At 35.9% G+C, this 20,918-nt stretch overlaps 1 protein-coding gene across 8 annotated transcripts in view; it reads right to left on the reverse strand.

Annotated features, from left to right (window-relative positions):
* The window catches only part of MFF (mitochondrial fission factor), a 32,517-nt gene continuing 11,599 nt past the window's right edge, over positions 1–20,918 (reverse strand). For 2 of the 8 annotated variants that reach the window (XM_011984965.1, XM_011984966.1), the window contains 6 exons: positions 17,495–17,583; positions 15,048–15,122; positions 10,469–10,627; positions 5,266–5,325; positions 2,096–2,180; positions 1–846 (listed from right to left, as the gene is read on the reverse strand). In XM_011984965.1, the coding sequence (XP_011840355.1) occupies positions 715–846; positions 2,096–2,180; positions 5,266–5,325; positions 10,469–10,627; positions 15,048–15,122; positions 17,495–17,583 (600 nt within the window). In that variant the 3' untranslated portion in view covers positions 1–714. The remainder of the gene's footprint in view (positions 847–2,095; positions 2,181–5,265; positions 5,326–10,468; positions 10,628–15,047; positions 15,123–17,494; positions 17,584–20,918) is intronic. The other 6 variants (XM_011984969.1, XM_011984970.1, XM_011984972.1 and 3 more) reach the window with 4 other exon arrangements.

The raw sequence follows: 20,918 nt of genomic DNA on the forward strand, positions 1-20,918 counted from the left end.
CTTTGCTTGACAGTTTATTAAATACACTACATTTGTACCTTATTCTGTAGTTTTTTAAATTGTTCACACATGAACTGAGTAAAAACGTACTTTATAGAAAACCAAGTGCAAAACTAAAATGAAAGAATGCACATATTGCACACATATTAAACTGCTGAAATGTTAGAACTTAATCTGTACAAGTACCTAATGAAGAAGGTTATGAAATATTAGGTGGTTCGAGTTTCTCAAATCTGGCACCAGACCATGACTTTGAAAGTGTTAATGCTGAAGTGTTGATGCAAAAATGTCTATTAACAAAACTGCTTAACAGTGTTTGAGAAATAGGACAAAAAAATTGTTTTTCTTTCACAGACACTTATCTAAATCAATTCTCTACAGACTCTCTCCTATTCAGAATCACTTGTGTGGACTGATGAGGCAAAAAATAAATTCCTTTTAAAAAACAAAACTGGAGCCTATTTACAAAACATGCAAAGGGAGAATTTTAAGCAGGTGTTACTGCAGAACTGCTCAAACGTGAATACAGCTGAGTGACAGAATATACCTTCACTTCTACAAATATAGGTCCTTCCTCCAGACTTTCTGGAAGAAATACATTTTCAGGGAGTGGACTATAAAATGGCATACAACGCAGAGACAGAAACAAAGAAGTTTGCAAATCTTTTATATTTCCAGTTGTTGAGACAATATTTTTGAGAGCTGATGTTACCTCTAGCGGCGAAACCACAGCCAGCTATTAAGCAGCCAGAAAGCTACAGTAATTGAATACATGACCATTTCTCTTTTAGCACGTTCTTTGTTCTCCTCTTCCAGAAGTTGTAGACGTCTATTTAGTTTGATTATCTAAGTGAAAAAAAACACACAAAAAATACAATATAGAGGCTTTTATGAATAGAGCAATCAGATTCTTATAAAGTAGTATCATAATTTGTCAACAAAAGTATTATTACAAACATGGAAAGTTGCATCTGGAGCAAAATAAACACAACTACATATAGAAAAACACGTCATTCATGACAGCTCAAATTCACTTAAACATCCTTTCCCTTTCCCTTCTTCAGATCTCTGAGTTAGGAAGGGTATATTTCCTTCCTAACTTGATTACAAAGTGAGGTGAGGAAGCTGTTACCTACTGTTATTCTGGCAGAAAAGACTCAGTATGCATTTTGGCAGGCTTACCACAGCACAAAGAATACGGGATTCCTTTCCCTTCCTATGTCTCTCCTAGGAACTTCTTGTCACTCAACCTCAGTTGTTCATCTTTAACCCGGCATAACTGCCTTCTCTGTCCACCTCTGAATTACTGACACAATCCAGTGAAATCACCTACTGTAGTGGGCCTTGGGATATGGCATCCAAACCCTTCAGGCCTGAAGGCTGATCCCCCAGCTGCTGGAAATGCTGCTGGCTGACAGTACAGTACCACCCTTGCTGTTAGCCCTTACTGTGAAAAGCCCGGGGCTGAATAACCAACTGCCTGCTTAAGCTCATGTTCTCCTACTGATCTTCATCTAAAAACACCTTATTTAATTCAATTTCCCTCTACATCTATTTGGCATAGACACAATGAGAAAACCAACTATGCCTTCTTCACATGTGTGTATGTCTGTGTGATACTCAAGGCTGTGGGAGTATTAAAAAATACACATGTGCAACTGCAGTTCTAAGAAATGATTTATTACAGAATACAAGAAATACATATGCAGAGATGCTGTGCAAGCTGCAAGGAGCAGTTTCCAAAATGGAGTTATTAAACACAGTAACAAAGGTTCCAAAGTGATTGTTCCACATTTCAGAAGCCAAACAAGCAACTTATGGCTGTAATGGTTTGCTAAAGACTCTTTGTTATCGGCCAAAATTACATTCATCTATCTTGGTAATACTGTTTTACGGTGACCACAACATGTAAATGGTAGTTTAATATATCTTTAATCAAAACGAGAAAATCAATTATGGCTTACTAGCTTGACAGATAAAATAGTTCAATTCATGGGTCCCACAGGAGAGAAAATGATAAAATGTTGAGAACTATCACTTTAAAATACTGTATGAATTTAACTGAGAAATCTATCTTATTTGGTACACTAAATACCTGTCGTCTTAGTGAAGCTGCATCTACAACAGTCAGGTCATCTGACGTTCCTTCAATTGTTGTATCTATATTTGAAATGCCATACCTGCAGATAAGAGACAGAAAGACAAACGAATATTAAAGTAGAACTCAGAGTAACTGGCACGCCATGTCATGCTTTGCGTAATGCTCAAAGTAGTATTCAGAAAACTGGTACTAATAACATGAATTACTAAAATATTTTACCACCTGAATTTGTACTAATAAAGGAAAGGAAAAAGCTTAAAATGACAACTGTCTACAATATTGAACAGGGGCACTAAAAATCGGAGAATGAGAAAAAAATCCTGACTAAAGATACAAATAGAAAATTCTCAAGCCAGAAGGATTGGCGATGCTAAAAAGGGTCCCTGACTGAAAAGGTCTGAGAGCTGACACTTAGGATAGAACAAAATATGATTCTTACACAAACTTATGTCCATATGTAAGCCCACAGGCACAGACTCACTGGCAGGGAACACAAAGTAGACTAACTCTAACTAAAAAAAGAAAGACTCATCACCTCTTCTCATTGTCTCTTGTCTTACCATTTGTATTCTTTACTTCTTTTTTTTTTTTTTTTGAGACAGAGTTTCACTTTTGTTGCCCAGGCTGGAGTGCAATGGCGCAATCTTGGCTCATTGCAACCTCCACCTCCGGGGTTCAAGTGATTCTCCTGCCTCAGTTTCCCAAGTAGCTGGGATTACAGGCACCCACCACCATGCCCGGCTAATTTTTGTACTTTTAGTAGAGACGGGGTTTCACCATTTTGGCCAGGCTGGTCTCAAACTCACGACCTCAGGTGATCCACCCGTCTCAGCCTCCCAAAGTGCTGGGATTACAGGTCTGAACAACCACGCCCAGCCTATTCTTTACTTCTTATTTCTAATTACTTAGGCTCTAGTGTATTCTCCCACAGAAACAATTATGAAATCTCCTGAATACATCTTGCCACTACATTTAGCTCCAGAATTGGCCCAATAATGAATAAGAGGCTGTGTACAAAATAATACTGAAAAACCCCTAAGACAAAATCCAGAGAAAGCATAATAAAAAAGTACTTTTTGTTCCAATGCAGTTACTTCTAAAGGGGAACTACTTTTTAGGTGAATGACACTAAACTTCTGAAAAACAAAGACAAATGCCATTCCTCTCCTTTGCCTGGATTTCCACATTTTAAAATTTAATTAATAGCTTCATTAAGCTACAACTTATATAACCACACAATTCACCTCCCATATATTTTATATCCTAACTGGTTATTTCAGCAAAATGGCACAGTACATTTTCTAAATGAGCAGAACATAAACAAGCTGAATTAAAAGTTACTCCTGTGTAGTACACAGAATTAGCACATGGATCATCTACTCTAACATCTAGCTCAGCAAGTCCCCATACAAAAAGTACATACCCACAACAAAGGGATATGAAGCGGAATTACACGTTTCATCCAGACATGTTCAAGACAAGTCTATCCAGAAAATCCTTTTGTTTTAAATATTGTTAAAAGTAATAATTTAATAAAGTATGCAAAAAACCTTAAACAATAGATGACGTGTACTGACCCTAGATAATCTACAACCATCTCCAAATGTTCCTTCTATGGCTAACTTGTCTTGCTTTCTCATTAACTGTCCCCTTGTTTCCTGAGAACACAGTAAACAACCTGGGGCACTGAGGGTAATTTTACCAGTTAGAGAAGTAAACTTCTAAGTTAGCAGATGCTGGAACTATGGGTTTACAAATGATTAGTGGAAAAAATAAAGGTTGAAGGTTCCCTTTTCCTTCACTTCATCCTCAAAACAAAACTCTTCTCTTTCTCTGAGGCCACATAACAGATGACTAATTAGAAAAAAAAAATCCAACAGAAGCAATTGTTAAAGGGATCTGAACTGAACATAGAGAATGAAATACAAATGAAAGCGATTACTCACAATTTATATCCTGAATTAACTAAGGTTTAGATATCTGAAAAGGAAATCTCCATTTGCAAAGAAATATAAGGATATGACCAAAGATTTTACCTATATAATTCAATTGAAAACAAAAATATGTTACTTTACATTGTGTTTTAAACAAAAACCTGCATTTATTAGAACTAAAAAACTCTAATGCTAAGTTAGACCACTGGCTGAAAGATAAAAGGATCACAAACTTAGAGAAGAATATAAGGGAAAACAACAATGAACTGAACTAAGACTGTAAAAAGAAGTCAGCAGAGTGGTGAGGGATTACCACAGTCACGCTTTCCAACTCCTCCAACATGAATTCAGTTTTAATGAGCAGCTAATGTTTCCCTTTTCTCTTGCTTCGATGAATGCACCAGCTTCTTCTAAGCACAGAAATGATGCTGCCAGTTTTAAATCTACGGCTACAGATAATACATTTCTGCTTGAATAAAACCGACTGAAAAAGTTATACAGTAATAGCGTCTGTGGATACCAACGAGTTTGTTTTTCCAGACTATGGGAAAACTAAATGGGGATTTTGGCACTTGAGAATTGTATGTGTTTGTATGTGCCATTCTGCCAGCCCCTGTGCATATCAGGAAGAAAGGAACACTCAGCCTACACATGTCTGAAAGTGTGAAAGGGGCAGAAATAAGAGAGAAGGCCTTAAATCAACAGATGATAAAAATGCTTAAAACTCAATTTCCTTTCTAAATACGTGCCTTCCCGAACTGTGGAGCTGTTAATACTGATGCCTCCCAGTTTAAGATGATGCCTTACAAACAAAGAGGTTTGTTCACACACCGGAAGTGACATTCCAGATAATTAACAACTTAAAAGGAAATGCTGGGCACAATTCAGGCAACCATTAAAATGATGTACATAAGATGAGATTTAAGACGTTTTTTCTGTTTTAGCATGTCAATTATTACAAACCACCTATAAACTATTAACACTACACTTAAATAAAATAGCTGTTCACATCGTAACATAATTATTAAACATTTTCCCTCATACTAACTGGCCAAATGTCATGACTGATTATTCACTGTTCTTAGAGAGAAGCAAGATGTACCCATCGAGGAAAGCTGTAGAAAGAAGTTCAGCTACAAACACAGGTGTGGCTACGACATGCATCATGCCCTGCAACACACAAATTCCGCCAACCATTTACCCTGGTAATTACAAAGTCTCAAAATTTACCTGATGTTCTCATGATGAGGATTAGAAGTGGCGGCAGCAGACCCACCACGCAACACAGGTCTAAGGCAGGTTTTTGCGGGAGAAGGCACAAGACAGAATCAGGAAACAGAGAAGTAATAAAATAAAAGCAAAAACAAGACAAATAAATGTCAAATAGGATTATATTGTATATTTCAATACAATATAATATCTCTCAATCACTTGAAAAAATCCTTGTCTCATGTGTCCTCCATTTTATCATTTTCATAAACTCAACATTACTATCGATCAAAGAAACAAAGGGAATCTATATTTACATGACAAAATAGCACCAACATATAAAATAATTTTCTTGGTGCTTTACATTATGAAATTTAAGACAGAAGACAACTCTGTTTAAAAAGTGTAATTCCTTTCTTCTAGTTGGAAAAAAAAATCACTAGCACCTTTAAAAGCATATCAGGACCTGGTTAGCTGCACCGGTATGACCATGGTTGCTCATCTGATATCAACAGCTCCATCTCAAAAACTGTATTCATAAATTTCAAGAAACTCCATTTCCCACTGTTCCTTCCCTCCCACCTTATTAATTCTGAGTAGTGCCTGATGTCTCACTGCGGCTGCGTGTCAAACTCTCAGCTCTCCAGAGTGAAAATGCAAGCCTCCACTCTGAAGCTGAGAAGATCAGGAGATGTGCTGGAGCACATTACAGGAAGTGCAATCCACAATCTGAGTCTGATCTTGAGACAACCAGGAGTGGCATACAGGGCCGCTGGGAATGAAGACTAAGGTGCACTGGGAAACCTGGTGGGCATTTCCACCCATTCTCAGTATACGCTTTGGCGCTAGAGGAGTTAGCTTTCTACCTTGATGAACAGTAAGCTTTCCAGTGAGTTTTATATTTTAAAATCACAAAACAAAAGGTTCTACCTGTTCACTGGTCAATTCCCCCTAAAACAGTCAGCAATATTTACTAAGCAGAGAAAGGAGACTGGAGTATTGGATCCATATAAAGATTCGAAGAATTATTAAATCCTATTTTGGATATCTAATTCTCTAAGTAACCGATCTGGTTTTGCTTGAATTTAAGTATCAAGACAACACTGAATTATATAATGGTAAATGTTTAATACCAAATGCACTAATTTTTTCTGTAAGTTGGCACAGCTGTGGAATTTTGACTACAATACAAATCATTATTTTCTGATAATTCAATTTATGTAAGAAAATTCTAATGTTTAACTTCTATATGTCTTAAAGGTACTACCAGTGCTTAAATAAATTTCGGGAGCCTAGATGACAAGGGATTCAAAGAATTTTTGGGGTGTTTCCCCACACGTTTGACTTTTATTTTACTGGCTAAAAAACATGGAGAAATCACATATGCTTGAGACAGGTCTTTTAACTCATCTCATCCTAGTACCATATTTACTCTGTGGTATTAGGAAACCTGTTATTTAACTACAATCTTAAATTATACTAACATGAAAATGGTTAATTAGATGAAGCCATCGCTGTGTGCTTCTTAAAGCTTTTTAAACTGCACACAGCATGTTCAAATGGATCTGTCATATTCAACATATTCCACCACAGAGATCTCCCTTTTATAATGCAGAGCCAGAAAATAATACAGTTACCTTTCACAACGTATTTCATTTTGTCTTCTCACACTGGCAATTGACACATATAATATAAAAGTACATTAGACAGGTATTTGGCAAAATTAGAAACTTCATTCAAGTACCATTTTCTATGATAAGTATGATTTAATACATAAAATCTCTTCAACAGTATGTTTTGTAGAGTGGTAAAAGGGAAAGAAATCCAAGGCTACCACCAAGCTCCACCATTAACTTGTGCTTGTGTACTGACGTTTTTTGAGTAAATATGCTCTGATGTAACAGAACATGTGTTTCTTTGCTATAAAAATGTAATCTGCTACAGAAAATAGACAGTTTAATTGGGAATCAGGAATTATACTTTTTCTTTTAAAAGAGAAAAATTATAAATAACAAACATTGTATCCACTGCAACTCTGGATTTCCAGGTCTTCCAAGCTGTATATTTATAGGGATACTTGCCAAAAATATAAATTATTCACACATTGATTTCTTATTCTATTCACTCAAAGCTGGTACAGTCTGTTAAGGAAAAACTGTATAAAAATAATCAAGCCCCTCCTAAAAATAAGAGCTAAGCATGACTCATCTATCAATATTTAAATAATGTTCTTACACAGGAACTAAGTTTCTTTTTTAAGATGTTAATATTTTACATTGTAAAATGAGGTACATAGCTCTAACAGATGTAGGGAGAGACGGACATTTTCTAACCAGGTAAGGACCAAATCATAACAGTATTTTGATTTCTGCTGCACCTGAGCAAATAACACACCTGGTGTTTTGGTAAATTTTCAATATATCGGTTTTCCAAATGCGTAACACTGACCTGTGTAAATAGTTTTCTAACATGTACCTAGGATTTAAATTGGTTTTCATGTTGAGCTTGGTTTAGATCATCTACATGCTTGTGAGAAAAAAATATATAGTACATAAACCTTTTGACAGCGTCCTTTAAAATGTACACTGAAAATAGTTCTTAAGTCAAGGAATTGTGAATCTGCATTATTTCACAGTGATAAAGCAAGCAGAAAGCGTTTTTCTTTTTCCGCCAAATAGTTCTAGCTTAAATTAACCATACCTAATGTGATGGCATATGACGAAAGATAAAGTATTGCATTAGCATAATAGCTAAGAGTAATAAAATAGAAAGGAAAAAATGATGTACAGAGCAAGGAACACAGAAGCACTTAAAATTTTATAAGCAGTATTATTTTATAATCATGCAAGTAGAACATTATCCAAATTTCACATTCCTATTTCTTATATCTGAAAAGTCATGCCGGATACTTCTCACAGAGGAAATAAAAACTGATTTGGCACTTAAAATTCTGACAAAATCTTGCTCAACACTGAGATCCTAAGTGAATACAACTTAAAAAAATCCTTTCAATACTGAAAGCATCAATTAGACTGATAAGAATCTAACCCTCCAGGCTCCAAGGTAACAACTAATGCTACAGACCTAGGAGCAAAGCATTATTAATATAATTCCTTCATGAACTTTTAAAAACTTACTGAAATGAATGAGAAAAGAGAACTCCTTCTCAGAAAAGGGATTTTAGAGTTATCAATTCATCACAATGTAAAAAAGTGAAATAAAATTTCACTTAAAGTCCAAAATATTTTTCAATATTAAAAAAATACAAAGTTTATACTAATACGATTTTTGATTTTATACATTTGACTCTGAGGCACAATGCTTTTCCATTATGGAGGAAAAAATCCATTCTTTTTATAAGTTCCACATGACTGCAATGAACTGTGTATATATGCTGATCGTGGGGGTTGAGACGAAACTTTTTTTTTTCTTTTTTTACTTTTTGAGACATATAATTTTAATGTATTGTGACCTTGCCATCTAGCTATTATTACTTTTTATACAAAATTTGGAAATATCTCTCTCATTCAGATATTTTAAATGTAATAGTATTTGATATGACATATTCGCACCTAATAATCTGGTTTCCACTAAGGACTTACTGTAATTAAAAAGTTAAACAAGTTAGTTGATGGAAAATAAATCTGTTTTAAGGAGGGAAGAGAAAACAGACCCTTGTAAATATTAGTTCTTAAGTGCCAGCTACTTTATATTTAATATTGTTTGAAAGATCTCCTACCACACTAAATAAAGAATTGGAGGCCATTATCCCATTATAATTAAAGGTGGGGGAGGGGAGAAGATCCTCACAAGAATTCAGAAAGCTAGATATTATTATCCTTCCTCTCTAGTTTTCAACAGATGAGAAAAATGAGGCCAAAAGAAGCTAAGCAATTTGTTCAAGGCCATTATGCAGCTATGCACTGGGGTGGATCCGGGTTAATTCTGACTGACTCCCTGAATCCATGCTTTTTGTTCTGAACCTTGCTGCTTCTTATAGCTTCCGAATAGTCCAAGAATGTCTTTGAAGCTTCAAAAAGCACAAAAGGGAGTCTAAACCCTTGGGGAAAAACAAACAAAACACATCTATACATATACATGTATATATAATTCCCCTCCCCACACCCTCATGCCATGAGCTTTCTTTTTAAGCTCTTTTCAGTGCAGCTTTCAGTCCTTGGGCCCAAATGCATAGCACTAGGTCAACTCTGGGAAGGCCCCGAAAGGTCCTGGATTTAACAAGGATAAGTAGCATGGACAAGTGCTTGTGAAGTATGGTGACATACCCAGGGCCTGTGTGAGGACTACAAGCACTTAACAAGAAAAAGTTTGTTCAGTGCAAGCCAGAAGTCATATTCGTTCCTAAGGTAAGAAACACGATTTATTAGAAGGGCCAGCTTAATTTATTGTGAAATCTTCAAAATGCAAAAAGTAACAAGTAAATAATCATGAAAATTCAAACCCTGACTACCAGAAGCCACTAGATAAATGTTCAGAGTCGAAATGAAATTGACTCTATCTTTCCCACAGTATGCCAAAAAAGCTCCCTGAATTTCCTTTAAAACATTATGTAGTAATAAAGCGAGGACAAAAAGTATTTGAAATAACTGCAAAAAAATTATTTCTATGAATAAGTCTAAGTTTACTATTGATGATTTTACTTGGAGATGTTCAAAAGCGAGATAAATTATCAACACTGAAAAATACCAGTATTATCAAAAAGATGGTAGCACCTGGAATTTTCAAAACAAGCCTAGAAATCCATAGCTGGGAGGAAAGGAAAAAAGTGTCCTGGCAGCTGCACTGACATCACCTCCTCAGATTTGCTTTATTAATCCAATCATATAAGTAGCATAAATAATTACACCAAGATTAATTAAAGAGGACTAGTAAGCTTCAGTGCAACACTCAATCCAACGGGAACCCTTGGCATATCCCCAAGTGGAAACAAGTACTTAGAACAGGCTAGAAAAGCCTTTGAAAAAAATCACTACGCTTTCTATGTATACTCTCCCTGACAGAAGGAAAGGTAATGTAATCTTGCGAAATGTGAATTTTGGACAATAATTTCAAATTAAAAGAAAGTAAAGCAAGCTGTTTCAAATCATTGCATCTTAGAAAGAGGCTAGAAGGTAAAAACAGAAAAGAAAGACACCACAGTCCACTAAACAAGAGGCCAAAAACTATGCAACAAAGCTGGCAAGAGTCACGGATGGCCAATCACCTGCGATTTTCATCCAGCACATCCAAGATCTGCTGGTATGCCCTACGGGTAGAAGACTGGATAAGCGACAAAATGCCACGAGCAGAGGAAAGATTAGCTCCGTCTTCAGGTAACATATGGGGAGGACAGACCCGAGCCTGTTGTGGCGATGGTGTCACACTGTTTACACAAGCACAGCAAATGAAGAGAAAAACACTCAAGTCAGATTTTTATAAAACTTCTGCTGAGCAGTCTTTATCTTAATTTTCTTAGTGTTCTTGCCCCGCTTTCCCACCCTTCACTCTCCCCCCCAAGAAAACAGTCAAAGAATAAACATTTTGAATTGTTTTCAAAAACTAGCTATAAGGGAGCAATTATAACTTTGTAACCCTAAACATCAAAATAAATAAACTGAATATGAAAGAACTGTAGAGAGGGAAGATAACTACAGCAATGAATGTGTTCAACTCCTCCCATTGGAGAAGCAGCATTCTTTACTCTGTGTTTATATTCCAATTCAATAAACCAAACTTCTAAGAAACAACACTGCTGTCAACTTATGGATGATTAGAAGAGTAGGACAGGGAATTCTCACATACAGATGTCAAAGTTTAAACACATGAATCAAAAGTGATTCCATAAAAACACCATTTCAAAAACTTCATAAAGCCAATGAAGCAAGTTGAAGTTTATGACGAGTAAATGACACTGATTTAAGGATGAATTCGTCTTAGAAAATGGTAACAAAGCATTTTGATTGTTTAGTTATAGAAAGCATATGTTCTCTAGTTAAATGACTAAAGCATAAAAATATTACCAAATCTGTGAGTACAGTGAAAGAAGGCAAGGACACTTCTTAAATTATCAATGGCTGATAACTATTTCTGGGTTTCTTAGTGACAATAATCTTAATCGTTCTTTCATGTGTGGGCTGAGGTTCATAATTTCATTTGACTCCCCTGCCAGTACTTTCTGAAAGCTGAATGAACCAATTCTTGTGGTTCTAACCTAAACGCTTAAGATCTGTGTCAGTATTTTCAGGGAGCCGTTTAACGTTACAGCATGATTATGTGAGGTATTTAACTTAACTGACATACGGACGTGGCAGATGGTTTGTTACAATAAGAGGACTATGACAGTGGGATGAGGGTTCAACATTCTCAACGTCAAGGCAAAACTAACATCAGGCTAAACGTCATCCAATGTGTATTACGTCTAAAAGAATAAAAACAAAGCAGATGGTAAACAATTGAAAAAATAAAATCTCTTATTTTGACTGTGTAATCTTTTCTAACAGCATGTATTTGTTTGGAAACTACAAAATAACTGGGATAATTTTTCACAGGATAGTTACAGTCATCTAATATTATTCCCAGAGTCCCAGAAAATTAAAAAACAAAATCTCCTCCACAATTTTATGAATAACTTTGAATGGCTTGGCGATCCAAAGAGAGAAGTACCATAATATGAAAACCATGTTTTTCAAAGACTGCTTAGAAGATCTAAGCCAAATCTTAACATACAAAGTAACTAATCTATCAAGCCTGATTCACCATAGGATTTAGGCCTAATGGTGTCAAGATAAACTCAAATTTTCTGATGCAATCTCATGACTAGTGACCTTAAATGTCCATCCAGAGACTGGCAATCTCTGGGAATTCATATCAACCAACATTATCTACTGATCCATGGTAATTGGCAAACCCATACCGGGCATTCCAGAAGGGTAAAAACAAACAAACAAACAAAACCATCCTATCTGTGAAACAAACCTATACATTAGTCTTACACTCAGAATTCTCTTTAGGCAGCACTGTGAAAAGCTGCAGCTTTTACTGCCTATGAGAATTAAAAATGGCCAGTTCTGCATAAACATAAGCAAACAATTCATCTTACACTCTTCTTGATAGAGCAGTCAGCGTAACTGCCTAAATTCACTTAAGCAAGTTTTAAAGGACTAATCAGTACTTTGCCTCTGCATTTGGGGGTTTAAATTGAACCCTTTGTGTATCATTCTGTATTGATAAATAAACTAGCTACATGCTAACATATTAAAGGCTACAATAATCAATATTTGGAATTATAATCTTGGGGCAACAGCATGAATGAACGAAACTCAAATCCATGAAAAAAACTTAATGGATTTTGGTCCATTAAAAATTAAAATAGAAGGGTTACTTTCTCTAAGAGAAATCCTTTTGCTGGAAACAAACAACAATGAATTGTTTACTTAAACTGTAAAAGTACAAGTATTTTCTGTCCACACATAGGAAATGAGGTCATCTTATAAAACAGTCAAACATAAACTTACTTCAGATTAACTGCAAAGAGTTCCTAAGATGGAATGCAGAACGGTAGATTCTAAAACAATCTATAAGATCCCTCTCAATTCTAAGATTTTACGATCACATGAAATTGGAATATAATGGGAAAAAACCTTACATGATCCTCAGTTGTAATTTAATACGAAAAATATTTATGTAGAAAGATAAAAGATGAAATTAAGTTTTTATCAATACTAGTAAAGATATTTATTTCATCAAAAACATAACTTGAGGTTCTAGTTGTTTCTCAAAAGAAATCAACATTTTGAAGATTAGTAAAAAATTTAGCTTTTCATTCATGTGTATGGTAATCCTCCATAAACAGCAAAAACAATATCAGGAGTATTTTTTTTTTAATGGATGACTACTTTTTCCAGTGTATGTATAGATTAAATGTCCTTGTTTGATAACACATAATTCCATCTACAGATGAAATGGATCACCATAAGATCGCCAAAACTACATTAGTAATTAGAGGCAATAAATAATTTAGCAATTCTCTTTCCTTTTTAAAACTTTAAGCAGTCTTGTTGGTCTTTTTTACAAATAAATGTAAAAACAAAAAAGAATAAGCTCCATTTTAGCAATCAGTTTGACAGGAGCTAAAATGTACTACACAGGTATCCACTGCGGAGGGAAACAGTGCTTTCACCTCCGTCCACTCTTGGACCCAACCAAGGTTTAGTGACTTTCTGTTTCTGCTGTTTTGACAAGTGAACTACTGTGGAAAACAAAAAAGTAAACATACTGCAAAGGCTCTGAGAAGATTAAGTAAACAGCATTATATATATTAGTAATTTAATAAAAATGTTCTTTGATAAACTGATTCTAGTGAGATTATAAAACAGCAAAGTCTCAACATTACCTTTTTAAAAGAAAAGATTAGAAAAATTTGAAGAAAGCACTGATGCTTACCATGCTTCATTAGTAATAGCTCTACCTCATGCTTACACGAAATCTTATTACATAAGAGTTAAGTAAACGACACCAGGGCTGGGCGCAGTGGCTCACGCCTATAATCCCAGCACTTTGGGAGGCCAAGGTGGGCAGATCACTTGAGGTCCGGAGTTCTAGACCAGCCTGGCCAATATGGTGAAACCCTGTCTCTATTAAAAATACAAAAATTAGTCAGGCATGGTGGTGTGTGCCTGTAGTCTCAGCTACTCGGGAGACTGGGGCAGAAATCGCTTGAACCCGGGAGGCGGAGGCTGCCGTGAGCTGAGATCATGCCACTGCACTCCAGTCTGGAAGTCACAGTGAGACTCCGTCTCAAAAAAACAAACAAAATAAAACAGCAAAAAAAAAAAAAAAATCAGTCAATGCCAGAACTAAAATTGAAATAAAAATTTACTTGGCATAACTATGTCATTATTAAAAGTAAGTTCAAAGTCAGGTACCTCTTTCTCTGAGTTTTTATAGGAATAATGTTTCTCAAACTGTGACTTTAACCTCTTCAGTGAGGTATCAGACTCTTCCAAAAAATAGGGTAAAATAATAAAGAGAAAAAATTTTCATCGAAACACAAATATATTAATTTCTCTTGGAATTTTAAATAGAGAGGAAATTTTAATATATTGCCACTATCTACGGCAACTGAATAGTTCCTCGAAGCATAATAATAGAACCAGAGTAAGAGGAAAACTGTTGGCTATCGGTGCGGTTTCTTCTGCTGCTTAAGAACGCTATTAGCTATTGATACTTGTATTATATACCAAAATGTTCTGCTCCATGAGTAGAGTCATTCCCATACCTTATTTTGTCACACAGAAAAACAGTGGGTTTAATAATAGCAAAAAAATGCTTCCAAGCATCATTTTAATCTACAGGATTATAAAATAAATGACAAACCACACTTATTCTCCATTCTTCTTCAGGGACAAGAGAAAAGAAGAAGAGACAGTGTGCTGAAATTAAAAAAAAAAAAAAATTGGGATCACTGAACCAGGTGAAGTTGAATCTGTCGAGAACTATTATGCCAACCAAAGCAAAATAAACAAAAAAGGAGGCTTGGTCCTTATGTGCATATTATATTCCATGTTGCTTTCACCAATACATGCAAAATCATATACAACTTCCTTTAGTTGGTCTAGTTATTTTTTTCCTTAATAAAGTATATAACAGCAGTTTGAGAAATCCTGAAACAGAGGTACTAAAAAGCCAAACAGGAAGATAATTAGGATAGCATATGTCAATTACCTGGTCAATAGATTAGTATTAACATAATCCTTCAAAATCAAAACAACCACTTGTGAAAAGCAGAGCAGATAAAATCTTACGTGTACTCCGGTGCAGAAATCGGTGCCTGGAACCTTGAAATTTTATTTCTTGGGGCAGAATCTGATCTGTGCCACCTTAAATAATAATTATGCTTCTTTTACATATTCAGCTTTTATAACACAAAGAAAAAGCTACATCTGATTTTACTGTTCAGAGCTCACTTTTGTGCTAATAGCTGACGATAATCTTATTGCCTCTTCAAAGTAAGAAAACAAAGGCCAGTGCTCCTGCTCTCACACCCATTTGCACTTTCATTCTTAAAGCCATGGAATAAAATAAAGTGGAGACAGGCAAAGTTTCATGCACTCTGATGCACAACAATTTCATGTTACAAAGAAAACACTAAAGTAGGTAAAAATAGTAAGAGTTTAATAATTATTTTAATAGAGGTATTATATCAATTGTTTTTTCCTTACTACATTAACGACACTGAATAATATGTTCGTTACACACAATTCTAAAGTTAGTAAGATAGAGATTCTTAAAGATGAATTGTAAAGTATAAAATTAACAACAGTAGGGAAAGAAAGGACAAAGTTACATTATTAACAAATTACATCTATAACATGGTAACAACCATAACGAAAAATATGGTTAAGCAATGTTAAGTGTTTCACTGTGAAAATGTATAAAGATTCATTAGTTTTACTACCAAAAATGAGATTCTCAGTTTTATTAAAGGCTGAAATGGCATTTTAGAAAATGCCATTAAAGCAACTTAAAAAAAAAGAAAATCAAGTATTAGTTAACACTGTAAATCTTTTCTGTTATGAGGAACTGATGTTATTAGGTAAATGCAAAAATATCTATATCATCTACTCTAAATCATACTTCACTGGACTGGTTTTCATACATAATAAAGGGGTTTCCTTTCTCTTCAGTTGAATGCAGCTATCAATAATACATACTTCGGGAGAAAAAATAAAAGTGGTGCTATATTACAGTAATCTTGTTTTTATTTTATTAAATAAAATGTCAAAGTAGCTAAGAACCTAAAGAGTAAGCCACATCTTTATAAAGTGGAAAAGCTTACTAGAAATCTTTGTTGCCTTGGGATAATGTTACAAAAAGAAAATAATTAAAGCTCTTGAGTGTATGTTTAATCACTCTGTAAAGTAGATCAAGAAGCCACCTTAGCCATAAATGATACAGCCTCTTAACTGTTTGTGTAATACATCTGGAAATAGTCTAGAAAAAATGGATCTCGTGGACCTGCTGACATCACTGCCAACCAGACACCTCTAGGGAAACACAATCATAAAAAATTTTCTATTACTAATGGCTGAATCTTGCAGCAAGCATTCCCTGAAGGAGATATATATTCATTTTAACTCACTGTCTTCCTACACAGTCTTACAGAATAATTTTAACTACCTTAGGAGATATTTCAATATTCTCCAAGAAATCAGAGCAGTTTTAGTTCTCCTTTCACCTAACACAAGAGAATGGAATTTCCATAAGGCAAGCAAATAATTTATATAGAAGTTAGAACTTCTTTGTTCTTTCAAAGCAAGGATAAAAATATTTGAAAAAAGAATCCTTTATCTTGAATATCAATGACCCTACCCCATCAAAACTCCTTCTGTATTCCTATACTCTTTAGAGAGGTCCAAACTAGAGATTAATATGCTATAATATAAATCACTGTATTGTTCTCTATTTTGTAAATAAAATTAAATGTTTTGCTTCTATCTAGATTTGCAAGCTCTCAGAAGAGATGTATCATCTCCTGATTCTTTCAGCTTCTGCAGAAGCTAACATGATGCTTGCCATCACAGGTGGTTCATGAGTTCATGAAAACTGGCCAAAACATTAATGAGGAAGAAATATTAATTTATATAATCTATTTAAAAAGCCACTACTGACAATGACTTTCTGATTAAAATTCTGACTAGTTTTCAAGGAACATTTTGTTTGTAAAAACCCATTAATTTTAATAAAAAAGTAAAAAAGCACTAACATTAATAGATCTTGTGGTAGCTTTAAGATCAGAATTTGATAATACAACCAAATGAGAAAGAAAGGTTTAAACAACTAGCCTTTTAAACAACATACTTGTATTTTCTGAAAATGAAAAGGACCAAAAAATTCAATGAATCACAAAGGAGAAAGCTAAAAAATACTTTTGGAAAGAAAAAAATTCTACCTGTCTTGCTACACTGTTTAACACAGCTCATTAGAAACAAAGCTGGACAGGACCAGTTCACCACCTTGTGATAACTTAATTAGCAAATCATACCACACAGGAAAGGATAAGATTGCTGAAAAATTCTGAGGACCAACAAAACGGCCAGATTTTAAGACTACAAAAAGTACTACAAAAATGTAAACTTGATGTAAAACAAATTTTAAAAACTATAGGAAGTAATTATTTAGAAAAATACGGGTACACAAAATACCCTGAAAAAACTTACAAAGGAGATATAATGCTAGTGCTTCTACTCACAGAGAATCATTTCTGACCAGCTGTCCATTTTGGCGAACAGCATTTTCACTCATAGACCGCTCTCTTTTTAGTCTGCCAACTGCACGGATCTGTTAAGGCACAAAGAAAGGGAAGGAAATAGAAATATTCTTAGTAGCCTAGTAGCTGCTTAGCATCAAAAGAACCTCGATACAAGGCTACTCAAAAAATTTACAACGAACTAAGAAAAGGCAACCAAGAATTGCTGCCAGGCAGTGTATTACTGACAGACTTGCTTTTTAAAAAAACACCACATACCCTTACTTACTATAATGCAGATAAACAGAAATGTCTATTTACTTTAAGAATGCTACTCTAGTTTCTTTTTAAGTATCAATATTACTTGGTAGGATTATTATTATTTGTTTAATCTTACACTATATACTTATTTATAAGAACAATTTATAAAAGTGTTTACAGGCACATATAGGAAACAGAGAGTATCTGTATTATAAATAAACATTCCTGGCTTCTAGGGTTATAACAAATTAAGATTTGGTTGAATATTTGAAAACTAGACTAAAAAAGTATCTAGCTTAATGGTTTTGGCATTGCAGAATGGCTGCAATCTCTAATCCCATATGCTCTTCTTACAAAATATATCTTTGACCTTCTTTCATTAAGAGACAGGATCTGTTTCTTTCCCTTGAAATTCAGAGGGCTAGTGACTACTACAGAAATGATGCAAAGTGACTTCTGAGGATAGGTCATAACAGTACAGCTTCTGCCTTTCTTTCCCCAGGTTGTTCATATTTCGAAGAATGGCACCATAACACAAGGAAGGCCAAGTAGCCAGTGAGGCCATGTATAAGTGCACCTGCCGACAACCCTAATGGATGTCCCAGACAACAGCTAGTACCAAGTGACATGTGAGTGAACAAATCTTCAGATAACTGCAGCTCCAGCTGTTGAGTTATCCTTAGCCTTTGAGACTTTCTAGCTTAGGCTTCAGACATTGGAGAACAGAAACAAGCTTTTCCCTTCACGGCAACTGCAAATTCCTAACCCACAGTATGCATGAGCAAAACATACGCTTGTTTGTTTTAAGCCACTAAGTTTAAGATGATTTGTTACATAGAAATGGATAACTAGAACAGTAGTAATCATTAACTTTTCTGCTTATTTAAAAATACTTTTTCTTTTTTTTTTTTTTGCGATAGGATCTTGCTCTGTCACCCAGGCTGGAGTGCAGCGGCACGCTCATGGCTCATTAGAGCTTCAGCCTCCTGGGCTCAAGTGATCCTTCCACTTCAGCCTCCCAAGTAGCTGGGACTACAGGCACACACCACCACACCTGGATAATTTTTGTATTTTGTAGAGATGGGGGTTTTGCCATGTTGCCCAGGCTGATCTCGAACTCCTGAGCTCAAGTGTTACTGCCCATCTTGGCCTCCCAAAGTGTTGGGATTACAGGTGTGAGCTACTGCGCCCAACAAAAATAAAAAAACAACACAAACAAACCCCCCCTTCCCCAACTAAAATAGCCATGGCAACATTATGGTTTTATTTTGTGGGTTGTTTTTTTTTTTTTTTGAGATAGGGTCTCGCTCTGTCGCCCAGGCTGCAGTGCAGCGGCACAATCTCGGCTTACTGCAAACTCTGCCTCCCGGGATCAAGCAATTCTCCTGCCTCGGCCTCCAGAGTAGCTGGGATTACAGGTGTGCGCCACCACGCCTGGCTCATTTTTGTATTTTCAGTAGAGACGGGGTTTCACCATGTTGGCCAGGCTCATCTCGAACTCCTGATCTCATGATCTGCCTGCCTCAGCCTCCCAAAGTGCTGGGATTACAGGCGTGAGCCACTGCACTCGACTGACATTATGGTTTTAAAAAAATTAAACTTTATAGTAAAAAACAAATAGTATGTGAATTAAAGGACTTGAAAATTAAGATTTTCAAAATATCAATCAATATTTATTGATGTTTTTGGTCGGGCATGGTGGCTCACACCTGTAATCCCAGGTGGATGTTTTTCTTCGTCTTCTTTTTTTTTTTTTTTTTTTTGAGACAGTGTGACTCTCTTCCTCAGGCTGGAGTGCAATGGTGCTATTTCAGCTCACTGCAACCTCCACCTCCCGGGTTCAAGCGATTCTCATGCCTCAGCCTCCCGAGTAGCTGGGATTACAGGTGCATGCCATCTCGTCCAGATAATTTCTGCATTTTTAGTAGAAACAGGGTTTCACCACATTGGCCAGGCTGGTCTTAAACTCCTAGCCGCACGTGATCCATCCACCTTGGCCTCCCAAAGTAGTGGGATTACAGGTGTGAGTCACCATGCCCAGCCTGGATGTTTGTTTTGTTTCAATCTGAGTTTTTTTTTTTTTTTTTAAGATAGGGTCTCACTGTGTTGCCCAGGATGGAGTACAGTGGCATGATCTTGGCTTACTGCAATCTCTGCCTCCTGGGTTCAAGAGACTTTCGTGCCTCAGCCTCCTGAGTAGCTGAGATTACAGGTACATACCACCATGACCGGCTAATTTTTGAATTTTTTTGGCAGAGACGGGGTTTCACCATGTTGGCCAGCCTGGTCTTAAACTCTTCACCTCAAAAGATCCACCCACTTTGGCCTCCCAAAGTGCTGGGATTACAAGTGTGAGTCACTGTGCCTGGCCTCAATGCAAAATTTTAAAATGTCTCTCAGAATCATCCTTCATTGATTATGCACTTACTTTTATTCATCCCTGAGGCTGAGAAATAGTTTCCTAGGTTCAAGCAGCTTCCTGGAAGTTGGGTCACAGGGTCTAATGCTACACAGTTATATAACACTAGACACTCTGCATGCATGCATACAATTCTCCTTTTATATGCCCAAGTTAAATTTGATTGTTCAAGTAAATGTCCTCTTGGTTTTTTGATGGCCGATTCTCTCAATCTGTTCAAAGCCCACCTCTTCTTCAGGAATCTACTCAGAGCCTTAGTGGTTTTCCTCTATACTCATCCCCATTTTCTGTGAGACTTTTATGCAGAAGGGGGAAAGGTACAATGTACCTGAACAATGTACACTGAACAGTTGAGATAAGTATCTTCCCTCCCCAACATGTTCAGTGTCCAAAATTTAACATCATGAATCACGGGGAGAACAGTTAAGCCAGTGACTGCGGGTTTTGGGAAGGACACATGGCCCAATTTGTCAGGAGTGTGGAGATCATGCTTGTGGTAAGAGGGCCATGAAACTGTATCTGTACAAAGACTGTGAGTGCACATCTCTGAATTTTCCATGCAGGAATGTGTATACATATATACAATTCAGCTTTTCCTTTTCTCTCCAGACTTTTGCTCCATTCTATTCGTTGCAGTCCCAGCTCCTCTTTCCAGAAGTGACAAGGAAGGAAAAAGAGCTCAAGAAGCCGTCACCAAACTGTGATCAGACCCATATTCATGAAGTTCTTGATTTTCTAAGCTCCCGC

This window comes from Mandrillus leucophaeus, unplaced genomic scaffold (genome assembly GCF_000951045.1).
Source record: "Mandrillus leucophaeus isolate KB7577 unplaced genomic scaffold, Mleu.le_1.0 Scaffold277, whole genome shotgun sequence".
NCBI lineage: Eukaryota > Metazoa > Chordata > Mammalia > Primates > Cercopithecidae > Mandrillus > Mandrillus leucophaeus.